The sequence below is a fragment of the Parasteatoda tepidariorum genome, chromosome 10 (assembly GCF_043381705.1).
Source record: "Parasteatoda tepidariorum isolate YZ-2023 chromosome 10, CAS_Ptep_4.0, whole genome shotgun sequence".
Classification (NCBI taxonomy): Eukaryota; Metazoa; Arthropoda; class Arachnida; order Araneae; family Theridiidae; genus Parasteatoda; species Parasteatoda tepidariorum.
In genome coordinates this window covers 47,148,585-47,168,109 of record NC_092213.1, presented here as the reverse complement: position 1 = coordinate 47,168,109, position 19,525 = coordinate 47,148,585, and the positions used below count along the sequence as shown (strand labels likewise).

At 29.0% G+C, this 19,525-nt stretch overlaps 2 protein-coding genes across 2 annotated transcripts; both read left to right on the top strand.

Annotated features, from left to right (window-relative positions):
* The first annotated feature begins 130 nt into the window (after window positions 1-130).
* On the top strand, window positions 131-604 carry LOC139426852 (uncharacterized). Its single transcript, XM_071186954.1, has one exon. It carries the CDS (start codon window positions 131-133, stop codon window positions 602-604), a length of 474 nt encoding a protein of 157 aa, XP_071043055.1.
* A 5,847-nt stretch (window positions 605-6,451) lies between these two features.
* Window positions 6,452-19,026, top strand: LOC107446712 (Inositol-3-phosphate synthase). Its single transcript, XM_016061428.4, has 7 exons — window positions 6,452-6,897; window positions 8,762-9,011; window positions 10,745-10,906; window positions 13,165-13,500; window positions 14,449-14,649; window positions 16,357-16,680; window positions 17,670-19,026. The coding sequence occupies exons 2-7, from the start codon at window positions 8,895-8,897 to the stop codon at window positions 18,207-18,209; spliced, it is 1,680 nt and encodes a 559-aa protein (XP_015916914.1). The 5' UTR covers window positions 6,452-6,897; window positions 8,762-8,894; the 3' UTR covers window positions 18,210-19,026.
* Window positions 19,027-19,525: the final 499 nt, after the last annotated feature.

The following is a 19,525-nucleotide window of genomic DNA, read 5'->3' as shown; positions in this document are numbered from 1 at the left end:
ATTATTGTGACACAAAAATAATTTAAGTTTAGTTTTAAAATATTGGAATTAGTAGTGCTGCATGCAAGGCCTTCTGCAGGCTTGTCATGCTGCCATCTATTGACTTCTTGCCACAACAGAGCTCTCCTAGATGCTTGAGAAAACACTCTCCGATAAAAATATTGCTCTGGCGGTATTTATCGAAGGTGCTTTTGACAAAGTCCCTGTTGAGACTCTCATCAATGCACTTAAAACCAGAAGTATCAATTTGGTCCTCACCGAGTGGATAGCTTATTTACTGTTCTTCAGGTATGTTTGTTCCTCTTTACTTGGCACAAGCATGAGAGTTCATGGAACCTCAGGATGTCCTCAAGGTGGGGTTTTGTCCCCCATCCTATGGTGTATGTTTATGGACTCTTTGCTAGTTCAGTTAGCCAATCTTAGCATTCCCTGTGTTGGGTATGCTGATGATGTTATTGTTGTCAGAGGCAAGTATGGCAAAACAGTCTCTGAAATCATGAACAGTGCACTTCTAGAAGTATCTAGATTGTGCTCTGATTCTGGCTTATCTACTAACCCTTCCAAGATCTTGTGGCCCTCACCAGGAAAAGGCGTCTTAATCTAGTTGATGTGTATTACCTCTAGACTATAGGTTGGAAATCACTGAGAAAGTCAAGTTTCTCGGGGTTCATCATGACTCTAAACTAAATTGTGGTTATCATCTAGAATATTGTATCCGCACTGCCAAGATGATATTCTGGTCTTGCAGAAATGCTATTGGTAAAACCTGTGGATTATCCCCCAAGATAGTTTACTGAATGTACTAAATGATTATTAGTCCTATTATTACATATGGCAATATCTTTACAGACTACAAGGAATGGTCAGCGTAGCCTTGTCAGTCTCTCTCTCAGGACCACTCACACAGCTGCTCTTGAATGCTTACTCGGGCTTTTCCCGTTGAATCTACGTATTGAAATTGAATCTCAAATTAGTATTAAACTTCCTATGTACCTTGGCTTATGGAAAGAATAATTTAAGCACTTGTCATGGGGCCATCTTGTTTCGCAGTTGTCGAATATTCCCTCTTTTATTATGCCTAGTGGTTATATGTCACTAAGATATGCTTTTAATAAGCCCTTCAAGATCCATTTTCCTACTAGAGAAGAATTGCTTAAATCTCCTCAGTGGCTTAAAGGCAAATGTCTAGTATGGTACACCGATGGTTCAAGGCTTGGTCTTAAATCAGGGGCAAGAATTTACTGCTCCAATGATGGTATCAAACTGCACTCTCATCTTGGTAGTTATTCCACTTTTTTTCAGGCTAAGGTCTATGCTATTTTCTTGTGCTGTAGGATATGCTTAGACAGGAGATATCTAAATATGCCTATCCACATCTGTTCTGAAAGTCAGGCTGCTCTCCTATCACTATCAAAGTGTAAATTCACCTCTTCACTAGTGTGCGAGTGCTTCTCGGTCCTCTGTGACCTCTCTACTCATAACAAGGTATACCTACATTGGGTAGCTGGACACATGGGCATTCTTGGAAATGAGCTAGCCGATGAAGCAGCACGGGCTTGGGAATATCTTCCACATCATTCAGAGCATCTATATTCAAGCTCTATGGCAAAATTACTCATCAGCAATGGCGTAAATCGGATGGTCAGAGACAAGCTAAAGAGCTAAATCGTAACTGTCCCTAGTGTGCGTCAGAAAGAATTTCTTAAGCTAAACAGGAACAGTTTGAGGAAGATCATTGGTCGTCTCACTGGACACTGCACGCTCAAGAGACACCTGTACATAATGGGTATTGAATCTGATTCTCTTTGTCGAGGTTGTCATCTTGGGGAGGAGACTTCACGATATATACTTAGTGATTGTGAGATCCATTCTGTTCAAAGATTTGAGCATTTAGGGCAACATTGCATCAAAGCCTGAGAACTACAAGAGTCCAGTAAGTTGTTTGCTGAACTTTATTTCAGCTACAAAGCTTTCTTGTTAATCATGATTTAGGGTTCGGGTGCAATAGACCTCTGGTCGATGTGCCCTACTCTTTGGCTATTACAGGCTATGTATATATAGCTTGTAATTAGAGCATCAGAAAAAAATATATATAAAAGAGACACAGGTGTCCCATCTGCGACAAAGGGTTAAATAAATCTTGAATCTAGTTTAATTAAAACATTGCCGAATAAATATTTTTGCATATTATTTATAGGTCTATTACTTTTGAATGGATTTATACACGAATTTAATTAACACTTGAATTTGACATTTTCTTCAAATAGAAACGTGAAATAAAAATTTAATCAAAATTTGAATTACGTATTTAAATGAAATTCGAAAACCACATTTCAACTGAAATTTCAATTCGTTTTTTATTTACGTATTTAAATGAAATTCCGAAACCACATTTCAATTGAAATTTTAATTCAATTGAAATTATATTCGTTATCTTTTAAGTAAAATTTGAATTTAACTTTTTTTAAAATTTAATGCCAAATTGAATAAAAATGTAAACTCAATTTTTTTTAAAATTTTAACTAAATTAAAATTTTTCATTGTTTAAAATTCAAATTCGAGTTCGAAATTTTTGAAATTCAAATTCCAATTTAAATGAAAACACTTAATATTTATTGAGTACAATTTGTCATACGATGCGATACTGTAAAAATCCGAAATTTTTTAAATATCAATTTTCACTGGAAATCTTAAACACTCATACTCTTTTAAATCATAGCAGGAATATTAAATCTATATTATTAGTTTAGATCAAAGGATAATTAAATAAAGGTTATTTGAATTTTTTCATACTAAATCAAATTAAATTAGTAATAAAATTTCATCATAAATTAAATGAAAAATAAAAATACTTTAGTTTACTTAATATAAAGTTACAATCAGTAGAGATTTAAAAAACTTTGTCACATGGACAACTCAGCACCTAAACTCGTAGCTGGCTACCAATATTTTAGTAAAATTAAATCTTTCTCTTCTTTTTCCCCCCTTCTGTTATTAAGCTGAAAATTCAAATATTTTGGGGGGAAAGAAGGATATTCTGCGTTAATATTTTTCTTCAGAAATTTAAAGACACATTTCAAAATTATGCTAGTGCTCTTCGCTTGCAATAGTATGCATAAAAATTATTTTATATAATTTGATCGATTGATATATCTTTAGATAACATTGAAATAGAAATAATAACTATATATATATGGAATTGCCAAAAGCAGAGAACTGTTACGGTACTTTCAATTCCATAGTATGACTCCTAAAAATTGGTTCTCCAATTTGGTTTTCCAAAAATTGATTCCCCAAAATTACTTCATTTTTTCAATTTAGAATTTGTGAACGCTCCTAATTATGATTATAAATAAATTATGCAATATTCTGATTTGACATTTATTTAAAAAATTTAAGTGTTAAGTTTATTAATGAGCTATTAAATGTTTTTTTGAATAATGTATAAAATTAAAACATGAAATTATTACATTAAATTTATATATAAAATTAATCTGTAAAAATAACACATAAAATTAATAAATAAAATTAATTTATGAAAATAATATTTAGAATTAATATACAAAATTAATACACAAATTTCAAAAATGAAATTAATTTATAAAATTAATTTATAAAATTAATATTTAAAATTAATACAAAAAATAATTATATGAAATATAGAAAATTAATGTAGAAAATAAATACATAAAATTAATATTTAAAGTTAATATATAAAATTACTGCAGAATAATATTTAAGATTAATATATTAAATTACTGCATAAAATAATATTTAAAATTAATATTTAAAATTAATATATAAAATTAATGCATAAAATTATTATTTAAAATTAATAATAAAAATTAATACATAAAATTAATATTTAAAATTAATATATAAAATTAATGCATAAAATTATTATTCAAAATTAATAATAAAAATTAATACATAAAATTAATATTTAAAATTAATACATATAATTAATACATAAAATTAATATTTAAAATTAATATTTAAAATTAATATTTAAAATTAATACATAACATTAACATATGGAATTAATATATGAAATTAATATGTAGAATTCAGACATAAAATTAATACATAAAATTAATAAATAAAATCAATATGTTCTTATTCATCTATGATTTTTTTTTGCTATATACTTCTTAATATTAAAATAACATATTATAAGAAATAAATTATTTTAAATATTAAAAATATTAGTCTGAACAAAATTTAAAAGAAAAAAAATAAAATAATCACAAAGGAATCATTTTTAGAGCAGTTCGACACACTGTGTACATTGCAGAATCTTATCAATACAGGTTGCAATCAAGCGACATATTTGAAATTTCTGGCATGCAAGTCGATGTTTCATAGATTAGAAAACATTATTGATTTTAGAAGAAAGTGTGTTTACAGATTCGAAAAATCCTGTGAATGGGGGCAATAATTTAATATTTCATTCCAAGACAAGATAAAATAGATTTAAGAATTTTAATTGATTAGAATAGAGGTTAGATTTCAGGAACGCAATGAATTTGTAAATAAATACGTATTAAATGTTGAATAAAAATTGGGTGGAATAAAATTTTTCATTACTCAATATTGCGCAAACATTACTTTTTAAAACTTTATAATTTATTAAAAATGCCATATTGAATTTAGCTTTTTAGCTAGACATCATTTTAATTTTGATATTATAATAAAATAGAATACACATAAGATTGGTATGAATAGCTGTCTGGTTTGAATTTATCAAAAGCAAGTACATCTATCAAATTAAAAAGACTATAAACACTTTTTACATATATCATTTAAATTCTTTTTAACATTTTTAAAATGAACCTAGAAGGTTCACATATTTGATAAATTGTACTAGCACTATTTTATTGCTGAAAATTTATTTTATAGAATGAATCAACCTGAGTTCTTTTCCATATTCTGAATTTAAAATTTCGAAGTACACTGACATTAGCTATGACAATGAGGAGAGATAGCGTGTTATAAAATCAATTTCGTTGTTAATTGTTTTTGTATATAGTTATCAAAAAGTGATTAAAACAGTTTTCCTTCAAAAATTCAATTCATCTGCCTAGTACATATACTCTTTACCCTAGGAAAGCGTATAAGGAAGCTAGAGATTTATTTATTTTCTCAGTTAACGGTCATTAATCAAGTAAAATATGAATTAGCCAAATAAGCGAATAAAGAAATCAAAAATACTAATAACAATTACTCACTGCTTAGTATTATTTACTTAATATTTTTTTTAAACTAATAAGTTTTTTTAATAAACGCACAATTAAATAAATATCATTAAAATTTTATATTAATTTCTTGATAATAAGAAAAATTATTCAGATTTTTTGACGAAAATCAATAGAAACAGATGCAGAGAAATTTTTTAAAAAATTTATGAAAATTTTTGAAACTAATTTTAAAAAGTTACGACCTAATAATTTTTACTTTTTTTAAATGAAATTTCAAATTTTTTTTTCAATGAAACGTTTTTTTTAACGAAACTTTAAGTACCTGTGATTATTTAATCGATTAACCGAAAAAAAAAGATTATAATATTAATTATTAGTTTTTTGAAAACATTTCCGGCAATTAAATCGTAAAAATACTCTCTGGGGAAAATTTATTACTTTAACTTATGAATTAAATGATGCTCTCTCTAAAAAAAGAGGTGAAATAGCAAAAATGGTATGAAAAAGTGTAAAAAAAACTCAGGTGGCGCAATCGTTGCCTCATCTGACGTAAAACTCATAATGCAAAGTATACTGATAATTTTTTTAAAAAATAAATTAACATTCGGTGAAAAATCGTTAATTAATGGATTAAGCGATGATCCAAAGATTTTGTCCAAAGTAAAAATTGTTAAGTTTTAGTAAAATAAGGTAACTAAAAGAAAATCCAGTACATAAAATACTTAAAAAACATGCACTGACTGCTGCGACGAACACGACCTCACACAAAAATACTATCCATGCTTGAAGATTTCATAAAAAGAATACAATTGTGCTGGCAAAGCGAGGAGGATTTCATACATAATTGCAACCAATTAAATCAAATGAAAATCACTAAAAGTTTTTCAAAACAAGCTACATTTTATACTGATTTTAAATTTTCATGACAGAGTGCTTTTAGGTCCTTTTATATTATAATTAGATATGAATGTTTCTAGTTTTTAGATACATAGATATAGATATATAGATTTAGATATAGAATGTAATAGACACGAGATTTTAAAATATTTTCATTTAAATAGATGAGTGAGAACATAAATAATGTATGTGATAAGCAATTTTTATTTATTTATTTTAAGAATCGCGAGATGTCTCTGCAATTTTTTCCAGACATTAAACCAAAACAGCTTAGCAAATCAATTTTTATCCAACATTTTATCTCCAAACGACTGTTTCCAAACGATATAAAATGAACCAACGAACCTCTTTCTATCCATTTTTCTTCTAACACAATATACGCAACCTTTCTTGTTTCACTAACAAGCAAGAATACTCGCTGAGAAAAAATCGATAAATCGCCAACTGAATTTCGCCAAGGTCGAGAAACTCACTTTCGTCTGACTAGAGTGCTTTCCCGTCTGTTCCTCAACGTGGAGCCGAATGCCGGGTGTGACGTCACATGCGGCAACGCCTTCTCAAGATCCAATTGTCGGTCTCGGGTCAATACAGCTGTACGAATTAATATCAAAGAATTTCCTCACTTTTCCAGAAATTTCGAATCTACTATATATATGAGGGATGGACAAAGTGATGCTCATAATTAGTTCGAAAGCATCTTTCTGACTGCTCTCTTTAATCCTGCATTTATTTTGAGCTCTACCTAGCTCAGCAATACTTTTGATCAATTTTGACCTTCACATTTGCTGTCTATTGATTTTGGGTAAATATTTATCGAAATATTGAATGCTTACATTTAATATTATTGCATTTGACATGATTACATTTAATATTATTGCATGAATATCCTAACTACGTGTGATATTTGCATTCCATATGTCTTTTGCTAAGTTAACATTTTATTACCAATTTTCGTATCTATCTTAAGCACCCTGATTTATTATTACATAATATTATCAAATTATAAATATTCAGACGTAATTATTGCAAAATATAATATTTATTGCGTTTGAATATATGTTAACTTATACAATTACTGTGTCGTATTTTTTGCAATTGATACAAAATAGTTATCACAAAATTGCAATTACATTTATTATGTGCAATATAATATTATCAAATTATAAATATTCAGACGTAATTATCGGAAAATATAATATATATTGCGTTTGAATATATGTTAACTTATACAATTACTGTGTCGCCTTTTTTGCAATTGATACAAAACAGTTATCACAAAATTGCAATTACATTTATTATGTGCAATATAATATTATCAAATTATAAATAGTCAGACATAATTATTGGAAAATATAATATTTATTGCGTTTGAATGTATGTTAACTTATACAATTACTGTGCTGCATTTTTTTGCAATTGAAACAAAATAGCAATTACATTTAATGTCTGCAATATAATATTATCAAATTATAAATATTAAGACGTAATTATTGGAAAATATAATATTTATTGCAATTAATTCAGAGTATTTATTATAATTAATACTTAACACTAATAATGTTCACTTAAATAATTTTATGGTAATTATTTTGTATTCTCAAGAATACAAAATAATTACCATAAAATTATTTAAGTATTATTTTACATAATTAAGAAAAGTTGATTGTAAAATATAACTCACGGTGAAAAATAAAAATTTTTAAAAATATAAAATAGAATACAGTCTCATTAATACGTATAAAAAAAGCAATTATTTTGATATATTTATGAAGCCATAATATTTCCTCTGTCTTGACCTTGGCATAATTATTCAGATATATTTCTACTTCAGGACGTAATATATTATGTAATGTTACCTCTAATATTATGTAACGTTATTTAAATCTACATAATTTTAAGATAAAACAACGATATCACGTTTATTAATTTCCTTACTTTCCTTTATGATCTTAAGATGACGTTAATCAAGAAGTTTTATTCGATATAACTTTAACAACTGTAAAATAAGGATTAATTTTTAAAATATTTGTCATAATATATTTTCTTTATTATATCACGCTGCTTTTAAGTTTTTCTTAATCGGTAAATAAGCTAAGAAAAAATATAAGGTATAAACTGCAAATGATATTTATTTTATAATACATTTAATACATTTTAGAATATTGTGTTAATATTATAACATTTTAGAATATTGTGTTAGCATAATACATTTTTAGAATATTTTTGTTTAAAATGATGTCAAGAATACACATAAATTATGGGTCAAAAATTAGTATTCAGATGAGAAAAAAGCAAAAAATGATTTCGAAATTGACGAATCGCTTGTGAAGAAAGTGGTACAAAAAATATAAAGACTAGCTAGATTGAATGGCAAAAGACGATTATTAGAAACACTCTCAAGCTTATTCAGGCAATCAAACTGATTTTGATGTATTTTAAATCCAGCTTTCTTACTGGTGATTCGTCAGATTTTTGTATAGCTTTGGTTTTTTCAACTCTTCAACATCAATTTGCGACCCTTAAAGTGTATTTACTTTTTCGGATAAATATTTTAATTATTTTCACTATTAATTTTATTAATTTTTATTTATTTAATTCAATTAATCACTTAATTTTTAATTATTTTTCCAGTAGCATTTAGATTAACTAATTATTATTTATTACAGATTTGTGATTCGAGTTATCATTTGCTGAAAAAGAATTACAATTGATTGTATTCAATTTCTGATTTAAAACAAATTGAAATTTTTCTCTGAGCAACTATTTTGCATTGAAAATTTTTTGCACTTGATTCGAAGCATGGCCAATATGGAGGTACAAGTACAGAGCCCTAACACTCGCTACAAAGAAAAGTATATTGAAGCCGACTACAAATACGATTCTACCATTGTTAAAAAAGAACAAGGTATATTGAAGGTAAGCTAATCATATTACACTTTTCTTTTTATATTTAAAATTATAGAGCTAAGAAGAATTGTAGAAGCTAAAATTAATTAAAGATTTTGTGAAATCGTTAATGACTGCAAAAACTAGGCAAAGAGGATTTACAAAACTATTTATGCATAATATTTAGTAAGATTTTTTTTCTCAAGTAATAGTTCTTTACAAATATTTATTATTTTGTCCATAAACCATAGCCATAATAACTATGATAAGCTAATTTTAGACATCGTTTCATCTAAAAATAATATCCAAAATAGCTATGAGTATCTAATTTAATGTATAGTTTTATTTATAAACAATATCCATAATAACTGAGTAGCTAATTTAATAGATAGTTTTATCTATAAACAATATCCATAATAACTATAAGAAGCTCATTTAATACATCGTTTTATCAATAAACATTATCCATAACAACTATGAGTAGATAATTTAATACATAGCTTGATCTATAAATAATATCCATAGTAATTCTGAGTAGCTAATTTATACACCCTTTTATCTATTAACTATATCCATAATAACAATGAGTAGCTGACTTAATATCTTAATTAGCTACTCATAATAATTTTTAATAACATAGAAATCAATTAAAATAATAAGAAATCTCGTAGATCAAGCAACGAGCAAAACTTGTATTTATGGATGACATGTTGAGTAAACTAATCTGCATTTGCTTTACGCGACGAAGAATACCACGAAAATCTTTGCCTGCTCATGATTCTTGTTTTACATTTACGTCAGGACAGTACAAGAGGGAGTTATGTGAATATATAGCCAGGGTTTGAACCTGGCTAGCCTCATCAACTAATTCATTTATTTATCAACTTATTAATAATTAATCTGGCTCAAGTCAAATATAAAGCAAATAAAACTAATAGATAATACTTCTTTGCTTATAATACTTCTTTGCTTATAATAGCGAAAGTTAAAAATAAAAATAGAGTTATATAACAAATGAAATATTTACAGTTTATTTCATAATTAAATTTGTTTCTGCAAAGATAAATTGAAAGATTTTACCTTTAACTCAGAAAAATACACCCCAGTGTTTCATGCTTTATTATTTGCAAATGTATTTACTGTGTATATATATCAATTATTAAAATGCTAAATATAATATTTTTCACTTATTTTTACTTAAATTAAATACGAAATAATGGAAAAAAGTATGAAAGATATGTTTAATAAAATTTCTGCTTCAAAAGCGGTAAAATTCTTTCGGCACTTTAATATTTTTCAATAATTAATTGATAAATAATTTCTTAATACTGCAAAAAACTTTATAGACGAACATATTTTTATCAAATAAATCATTTTCTAGCCATGACATTAAATTACTGATTGGCAATAAATAAATAAAGTGCATCTTTTTTTTTCAAAATATTTTTGAAAAAAACATAGAATTAAGTTAAAAATATTGTTGGCTATCAATGTCTATTAAATCAATTAGTTGATTATCAAAATATAAGTATCTATTATCTGTTTCGTTTATATTACAGTTACGGATACAGAATTATTTGATAAATAAAATTTCATTGCTACTTTCAATTTCATGATAATGTTACTAAAATAGTTTTTACAACTACAATCTCTCTCAGCTACGATATAAATAGAAATAAATATGCATGAATGATACGTTGGAAGCGAAAGTATAATTGGAGTTATGCCAAATTGTGACGTTTATTATACGTGTCTTTTTTCAGGTTATTCCAAGGACTACACGAATCCAGTTCCGAACATCCAGACATGTGCCGAAGTTGGGAGTGATGTTAGTCGGATGGGGTGGAAATAACGGCTCAACTGTAACCGCTTCCATCCTTGCAAATAAACACAACATCACGTGGCGCACTAAGGATGGAGTGCAAGTAAGTTTTTAAAGCTATGCTTACATTGCTACACTCAGCCTGCTACACCATCCTCTCTCTCAAGACAAATCGGGACATTCCCCCTGAATTAAAAGTTAAAAGGCTATATCCCTCTAAACATTAAAAAAAAATATATATTTTTTTTAAAAATAATATTACAATTATTTTAAAAACAAGAACACAAAGAAAATTTCTATGATCATCGCTATCATCAAACGATTAACTAATATTTTTTTAAATAAATAGTTAATTATAACAATTAACATTATTAATTACAATTAATTATTAATTACAATTTATTATTATTAATTACAATTAATTATTATTAATTACAATTAATTGTTATTATTAATGCTAGATTGTAATTAATTATACTTAATTATTTAGGGTTCATTAAAAATATAATTTATAATTAATTATTTAATTAACTATTTTATCGTTATTAATATTCTATAAAATATCAGCGTAAAACATATTCAAAAGACAAAACTAATATCGTAGAAAAACAATCGGTTGGAATGGCGTGACAGATGGGCTGTTTAGAAAGTGGGAGCAGTGGCGTGCAAGCTGTGTAGATGCCAGAGGGGCCGTTGCCTCCATATGCTCCCTTGCACGCCACTGGAATATTCGAATCATATGTTTCAATTTCATTGTAAACTATGATTTAAACAGGGGGGGGGGTGATATTTTACAGAGCTCATATTGTTATTTTAGCAGCCACGTCAAAGTGCCCAAAAATACTTTTAGAAACGACTTTACCATGCCTTCTTGGCTGTAAACTCATTTATATTTGAACACTTATATCATTGATATTATCTTATTATAAGTAATATTTATTAACTCAATATGACCCTCTTAATATAAGCAGCCCTCTTAATAAAATTTCGAAATCACTGCGAAATATTTATGAAGTACGGCATAAATGATTTTGAAAATGCCTTAACAATTAGGAAATGCTAACTATGATGCAATATTAATTTGTATAGATTATACAACGAGAAGTTTAACAGTTTTTATTTGAAAGTTAATCATATATAGCCTTATTAAATGCCTAGTTAGATAAATGAAATTTCCAAATTATTCAAGAAAATATATAGACAATAATAATCCAGTATTTTTGACTTAAATGTCATTTCGGATATGTTACATATTATGTCGAAAATATTCGTTTATAATTAAAAAATATGCTAACAATGATCTTATCTTAAATTTTATGGATTATTTAACGTTAACTTAAAGTTAAAATTTCAAATGAGATAATCTTGCACAGCTTTTAATTCACAATTAATAAACATAATTAATCGTGCATAGCCTTCATTGATTCTATATCCTAATTACTCTAGAATATTTTATAGTATTATATTAATGCTGAATTCATTCATTTTACCTTTAATTCTGAAAATACTTAAAGAATTACAGATAGAAAAGATCCTGTTTTAAGTTGAATGGATTGTACTAGACTTACCCAAGTTGACTATTAAGTTATACAACTCAAGATAATTAAATACATCCTTAAAAGTTTCATTCAATATCAGAATTACTACAAAATAATGAAAGATATTTTATATTGATCCCTTTTTAAATATCGCTATTATTATTTAGGTCTGTCTTGGTTTCTTAAGATTTAAATCTAGGACTAAAAAGTAATCAAGACCCTTTCTCCGTACCAAAATGTCTTTATAAAATAAAACGAACAACTAAATTTTTCTGGAGACTTAATACACTCACTGGTTACAGTTATTTTGCCTCGAATTATTATGCAAATAAAAAATTTGACTAAATAAATCACTAAGCTTTAAATTTTTGATCGATTTCTAAGATTATTGTTAATTTTGTCCCAGGATTTAAATTTCAAGACCCTACTGTTGAAAGCGATGAACTAGATCCTAAATTAAAAGCGATGAACTAGATAATTTTTTTTTTGAAAACGATAATAAATTAAACAGTGATCTAGTTTCGACATAGTTACGATGGGTGATCTAGTTACGCCACTGATAGTTTCAGTTTGTGTTCTTTGGCATGTTATTCTTTGTTTTTCTTTGTTATGTTTAAAATAATAAAACGTAGTGAAGTTTAATAACGCTGTTTTTCTTTCTAAAATAGAGTTGTGTTACAGTTCTAGTTTCGTGTTTTAACACCTACCACAAACGGTTCAGAATTTATAAGAGAGAGAGAGAGATCTAACTATTCCTTTTATTATTATAGGTAAGCCATGTAAAGTATCGATATTAAAAACATTTTCTTTAATCTAATTTCAGAAACCAAATTACTACGGATCTTTGATACAAGCTGGAACAACATGCTTGGGCACTTCTGATACATCGGGAGAAGTGTACATTCCATTCAAAGGCATGCTTCCATTAGTAAATCCTAATGACATAGTTCTCGGAGGTTGGGACATCTCCTCCATGAACTTGGCTGAAAGCATGGAACGAGCCAAAGTCTTGGACTATGACTTACAGAGGCAACTAAAGCCAATGATGGAGGGCATGAAGCCTTTAGCTGGTATTTATGACAAGGACTTCATTGCTGCTAATCAAGAAATGAGAGCAGACAATGTTATTACTGGAACAAAATGGCAACAAGTTGAAAAGGTAAATAAATTTAAATTTTTTATGTGTTATACACAAGGCGTAATTTTTTCTTCATTTTATGACGTGGCAAAGTTAACCTATGTTACAGACAAAACAATTATCATCCTCAAGTCTGTTTAAAATCAAAACAAACCGCTTTCCACACGCATATAGGTATTGAGATATTTTTCTCTATCCTTGTACTCGTGATAACTCGTGAGAACTCGTGACTGAACTAAACCCGCGAGACCTCTATCCTGGCTACTAAGTTTAAGGCTCAATGATAACAGAACTCTTAAGAATCAGGATTAATGCTGGGTGATTCGTAAAGACCGCCTTTAATGTTTATTTTTAGAATCCTTTTAAAAAATTTGTATACACATTCGGGAGCAGCTAATAAATATTTCAGCTAGCAAAAGATAAAAATGCTATAAAAACCGGACAAATCATTTTTAAGGAAGCCCGTAGCCTCCCAATGAAGTGCCCCAAGTTCGATCCCAGCAGTGGCTTGTTGTTACAAATTCTGCTTCCCGCTCGCAAGGACCACAGTGCTGACGTAAAATATCCTTAGTGGTAGATGAATTATGAGTTAGATTTCCCTTGCAGTCAGGTTAACCGTAGGATGGTCTTCTCTCCATGTAACGCTAATGCGAGTTAGTTCTGTGAAAAACACCTCTACAATGGTTCCTCCAGGAGTTTCTTTATCTTATGGAATGAGTTTAAAATTACAAGGCTATGGAACTGAACATTGATAATCGTTAACTCAGAATTGAGTCAGCTATTTAACGCCGTTTATAAAATAATATCAAATAAAATTGCATCGCAGCATAAAGATACACTTATTTTGTGTTTAAGTCATTAACATGTAAGAAAAGCGAGTGATCAGACAAATTTGCAGTTATTCTACTCTGCTTAAATTCATATATAATGTTTTCTCTTACTAGAATAACGTTTCTCTTCTTCCCTTAGATACGCAAGGACATTCGAGAGTTCAAAGAGAAGAACAAACTCGGTAAAGTTATTGTCCTGTGGACTGCCAACACTGAGAGATTCTGTGATATTAGAGCCGGTTTGAATGACACGGCTGATAACCTTTTGAAATCTATCAAAGAAAATGCTTCGGAAGTATTACCTTCCTCTTTGTATGCCGTTGCCAGCATACTTGAAGAAGTAAGTTTTGCTTTTTTCATATCATTTTGTTTAGTTTTTGCTGTCTCCGTGAACTGACGGAATACACGAAAATGTTTTATATTAACGAACGGAACGAAATAATTTATTGCAACTTTTATTAACTGATGCTTTTGTGTTCACAGCGTGGAACGTCAGTTATACTATCTCATCACCCAAATATTAATTTACAAATTTTGAAATTGTCCAATTTTTAAAAATTTCATTTGTCTTTTCATAAAAGTTCTAAGCAAGTTGCACATATCTTCATATTTCTCGCACTCTAACTACTGGTGACGTTGTCTTATGTATATCTACATTACGACTTTAGCTGATGATATCATTTATAATTTGTTTTCCTATGTATGTTGCGATTTTTACTGGTGATAGAATTATATAATTGTATCACCATATTTTTACCACTCTAACTAATGATACGTTGTCATGTGTATATCTACAATACGATTTTTGCTGATGATATAATTTAGAATTTGTTTTCGTAATTGTATCACCATATTTCTACCAGTATAACTATGACGTTCTCCTATGTATACAATATGATTTTTTGCCGATGATATAATTTATAATTTGTTTTCGCAATTATATCACCATATTTCTGTCAGTCTAACTATTTATGACGTTCTCCTATTTATACAATACGAGTTTTGCTGGTGATATAATTTATAATTTCTTTTCGTATATATGTTGCGATTTTTACCGGTGATACAATTATATAATCTGTTTTGCGTTTCTAAGTTACATCTCTTACTAATAATAAAATGCATAATCCAGATTATTTATATTTAATGCTATTTTTTATGCTTTACTATTTTTTTTTAATTATTGGATTTTAAGTTCTACAAACCTTGCTGTCTTAGCACTGGTTATAGTTTATTCTGGCTGTTCCGTAATTACCGCCCTTATTAAATATTTTAAAATGTTTGTCAGAAATAATTTAAGGAAAATATACACTTCAGGAAAAACAAAAGCGCTATTTGAGATATTGCTGCATCACACTTAAAGAATCAATATCAGGAAATTAGTCAAATCAATTTAAAAGTTGAAATGTCAATGCGGTTAAAATAAATGCAACTAAGAAAACTAATTTGACTTGAACAAGAAAGTTTGCATCTAAAATCTATGAAACATAGTTGATAAAGTTAAGCTGTAGAAATTTCGGCGCAAGTGTGTTGCCTCAACACCACTCTATTGATGTCTAATGAACCGTTACTCACGAAAATAGGACTATAAACACCAAAGCTTGTTTAATTGCTGGGAGACACAAGACTTTAAAGTTGATTATTAAAAACACTTCAAAGATCCATCTTGCATTCAACCTGGTTATCATCCAATATTGCCTTCTTCTCTAGTTACCCTTTTCATATTGATGGCGTTTTTGTTAGCTTTTTTCCCCCACGATTTAATATTAATTTAAAGCCTGAAATGTGTGTACTTTTGGCATCATTTTTGATAATTGTAAAAATATATATAATGGGCGATGATTACGGAACACCCTGTTTACATAACTCCACACATTTTTTAAGGTTCGCAACTAGACAAGATTCAAAAGCTGTATAACTTATGTAATTGCAATGTATATTTATAAAACTATATTTGACCATTGTTTTTTGTTGAGTGGACTGTGTTTTCATTTAAAACATTATAGTCATAAACTTAGATTAACTTTATAATTTTCATAATTTATTACAGTGTGCCTACATAAATGGTTCTCCACAAAATACCTTTGTTCCCGGACTTATTGAGTTAGCGGAAAAATACAACGTCATGATTGGAGGAGATGATTTCAAATCTGGCCAAACAAAATTCAAGAGTGTGTTGGTTGACTTCCTGATTGGTGCTGGAATCAAACCAGTGTCTCTCGTCAGCTATAATCACCTTGGCAACAATGATGGTAAAAATCTATCTGCTCCTCAGCAGTTCAGGTCAAAGGAAATATCAAAAAGCAATGTGGTGGATGACATGGTGGCTTCAAATTCTGTCCTCTATGCTCCTGGTGAAAAGCCTGATCATTGTGTAAGTTCTATATTTTTTTACTTATTTAATTTTGAATTATTTCTTATCAATCCAACTGAAGGAAGGGTTAATTCTGAGCTATGTGTAAAGCTCAACTACGTGAAAAATAATACCACGTGAACATACCATAGCTTCGGTTCTATTATGCAAAATCTTCTTCTGTATTGAAACAAGGAACAGAAAAGTTAAGCACTTAGATGATGAAGAAAATAGACACCCAAAAACAGGATGGATTGACCAGTGGGATAGGGGGAACTATATGGAACCAGGTAATTAAACAAGAAAAGAATTTTTAAAAAAATGTTGAAAGGTTGGTATATTAATCCTAGATGTTGCAAGATAATAAATATCTTAATAATAAGAAAGAATGGGAATCTAGAAGGGCCATTAACATTTAATATTTTTCAAAATATGAAATGCTTTTCAGAAGCATATGTAAAGTTTCCGGAAAATTTGCCAATGAACAAGGCTTTTTATTATGTATAGAATATAAAGTTATCTATAGAATAAACTCTTTTTATTATCAAACGAAAGCTATAGTATGTCTGTAAATGTTATATTATATGTGCTCTCTTCTACGTTGCTTAGCTAAATATCACTACTTTATCTTTGCTGAAAGAAATAAATCAGGGGAAAAAATATAAAAAAAGGAGTAATTTATAAATATTTTCTGAAAAAAAATAAGTCTGGATGTCAAAACAATTTAGATCTTCTCGTATATTCGATAGATTTTGCACTTTTGCATTGTTAGTATCCCTCACCTTCACGTATGTAATTTGTGCCCAGTTCACAACAAATTTAGTACAGAGCAACTTCATTTATCTGCGAAGCTACGTTCGTGAACATGCGGGATGCTATATGAAAATGCTAGATCGTTTTAGTTCTGACTGTACTTAATATTCATTAATGCATTTTCAAGAATGTCTTATACTTAATAGTATAAGACAGTGGAAAGTTATTTGAAGACTCAAAAAACTTTTTATTTTCAGGTTGTAATAAAATATGTACCATATGTCGGTGACAGCAAGCGTGCTCTTGATGAATACACTTCAGAGATAATGATGAATGGTAAGAATACAATCGTGGTGCACAACACCTGTGAAGATTCTCTCCTGGCATCACCTCTTATTCTGGATCTCGTCGTCCTCACTGAACTTTGCCAGCGAATCTCCTTCCGTATCCTGCGCAGCTCAGAGACGGCCTTCCAGCCATTCAATTCTGTCCTTTCCATTCTCAGCTACCTCTGCAAAGCTCCTTTGGTACCAAGAGGAGCACCAGTTGTGAATGCCTTGGCCAGGCAGAGAGTCTGCATCGAGAACCTCTTCAGAGGTTGCTTAGGTTTGCCTCCTATCAATCATCTGGACATCGAGCACAAACTGAGTGATCCTTCTGTTTGGTGCACAGAGCAGCCGGACAAGGTTGTGCAACCTGTGGAACCAGTGAAATTGAATTCTCTTCTGAAGACAAAGCACGATGCATTCCTGTCTAGTCGTCTTGGAGAAGAAATTGTCATGAATGGTGTTCATTAGCATTTAGCTTTCATATATTTGGTTAAGAAGAGTTGTAAATATGTATGTGCCGGTGATATAAACGTCAGAGCTTTGAAATATGCTGCAATCAAATTATTCGGTAACTTTTAATGTTGATATTTTTAAACAAAATTTTAAAAAGAAAATTGTTAGAGAAGGAAATATTTTTCTCTGTACTGGACTGGCGTGAGAATATTCTTGGGAACAAAGAGACATTATTTAAAAAAATCATTCATTCTAAGTAAATCAATTACAAGTGGAAAATTGTTAGAAAACTACGGAAAACTTCAATTTTTTGTTCCGTCATTTTTTAAAGGCTAAGGAATGAATCTTTTTTTGTACACTGTCCAAAATCTCTTTTTTTTTTAGTAATTTAATTAAAATTAGTTTTTACAGAAACTCATGTAGAATCTAATTGTTAAATTCAGTGCAATTCTGAGAGCATTTGTACTTATTTTAGTGTTAAGAAGAAACGTAACTTATTGAGTTTTGTTCTTACTTACTGCACGTTGGACCTTGTTTTTTTTGTTGTTTTTTTTCGTTTCGTAATTTGTTTTTCCTATTTCAGCATTGAAAAAAATTTTTATGCGAAATCGTTTCAGTGCGTGTGTAATATCATAAGTATATAATCGATATGATTTATCATAAACCCTTGTGCAATATCATAAGCCCCGTTTCATTACCATTGTAGTAAACTCTCTTGGCAATATATTCATAGAATTTGTTTTCATCATTCTGTTTGTATTATGTTAATCACGTATCACCAAAGATGAAAAAAATTCCTTTCATTTTAAATAAAGTTTTGTTCTATTTTAAATTTCTGTGTCTTTCTTTTTATAAAAGTAATGTAAATTTGTTTTTCTACGTTATGTATACAAAAACAATGACACTATAAGAATAATCTCTATTTTTTCTTTGCTTTCTTTTTAAGTTTTCACAGAATTTATAAAACAATTTTCAGATAATGTAAAAAAAATATGTTTCTAGCGCTTTTCATTATGGTCACCTCGCATATTTTATTTTATAACCGTCGTTGAACAGCTGACCCAATTTTTTGGGTTTACGACTGCTAATATTCAACTCGGTAGTCTTGTAGTTTTGAACCCTATCCAGAAGACAAGCGAATTCTTGGATCAAGTGTTGGGAGAAATTTACCTGCGTGGAGGACGTTTTGATGGAACTAAACCGCTTTTGCGTTACATGGAGGGGAAAACCTCCCAATGTTTTAGAATCTATGTCAAAAATAAAGTCCAAAAAATACGCAAGTAATATCCAACCAAGGAAAAACATAAATCGCGATAGAAATATTAACGAAT

Bases quoted from the DNA above. Each gene is read 5' to 3' on its own strand.
- LOC139426852 (XM_071186954.1), top strand. From the start codon at position 131: ATGCTTGAGAAAACACTCTCCGATAAAAATATTGCTCTGGCGGTATTT.
- LOC107446712 (XM_016061428.4), top strand. From the start codon at position 8,895: ATGGCCAATATGGAGGTACAAGTACAGAGCCCTAACACTCGCTACAAA. The intron at 9,012-10,744 runs GTAAGCTAATCA...GTCTTTTTTCAG, and splicing joins AAGAACAAGGTATATTGAAG to GTTATTCCAAGGACTACACG. The intron at 10,907-13,164 runs GTAAGTTTTTAA...ATCTAATTTCAG, and splicing joins GCACTAAGGATGGAGTGCAA to AAACCAAATTACTACGGATC.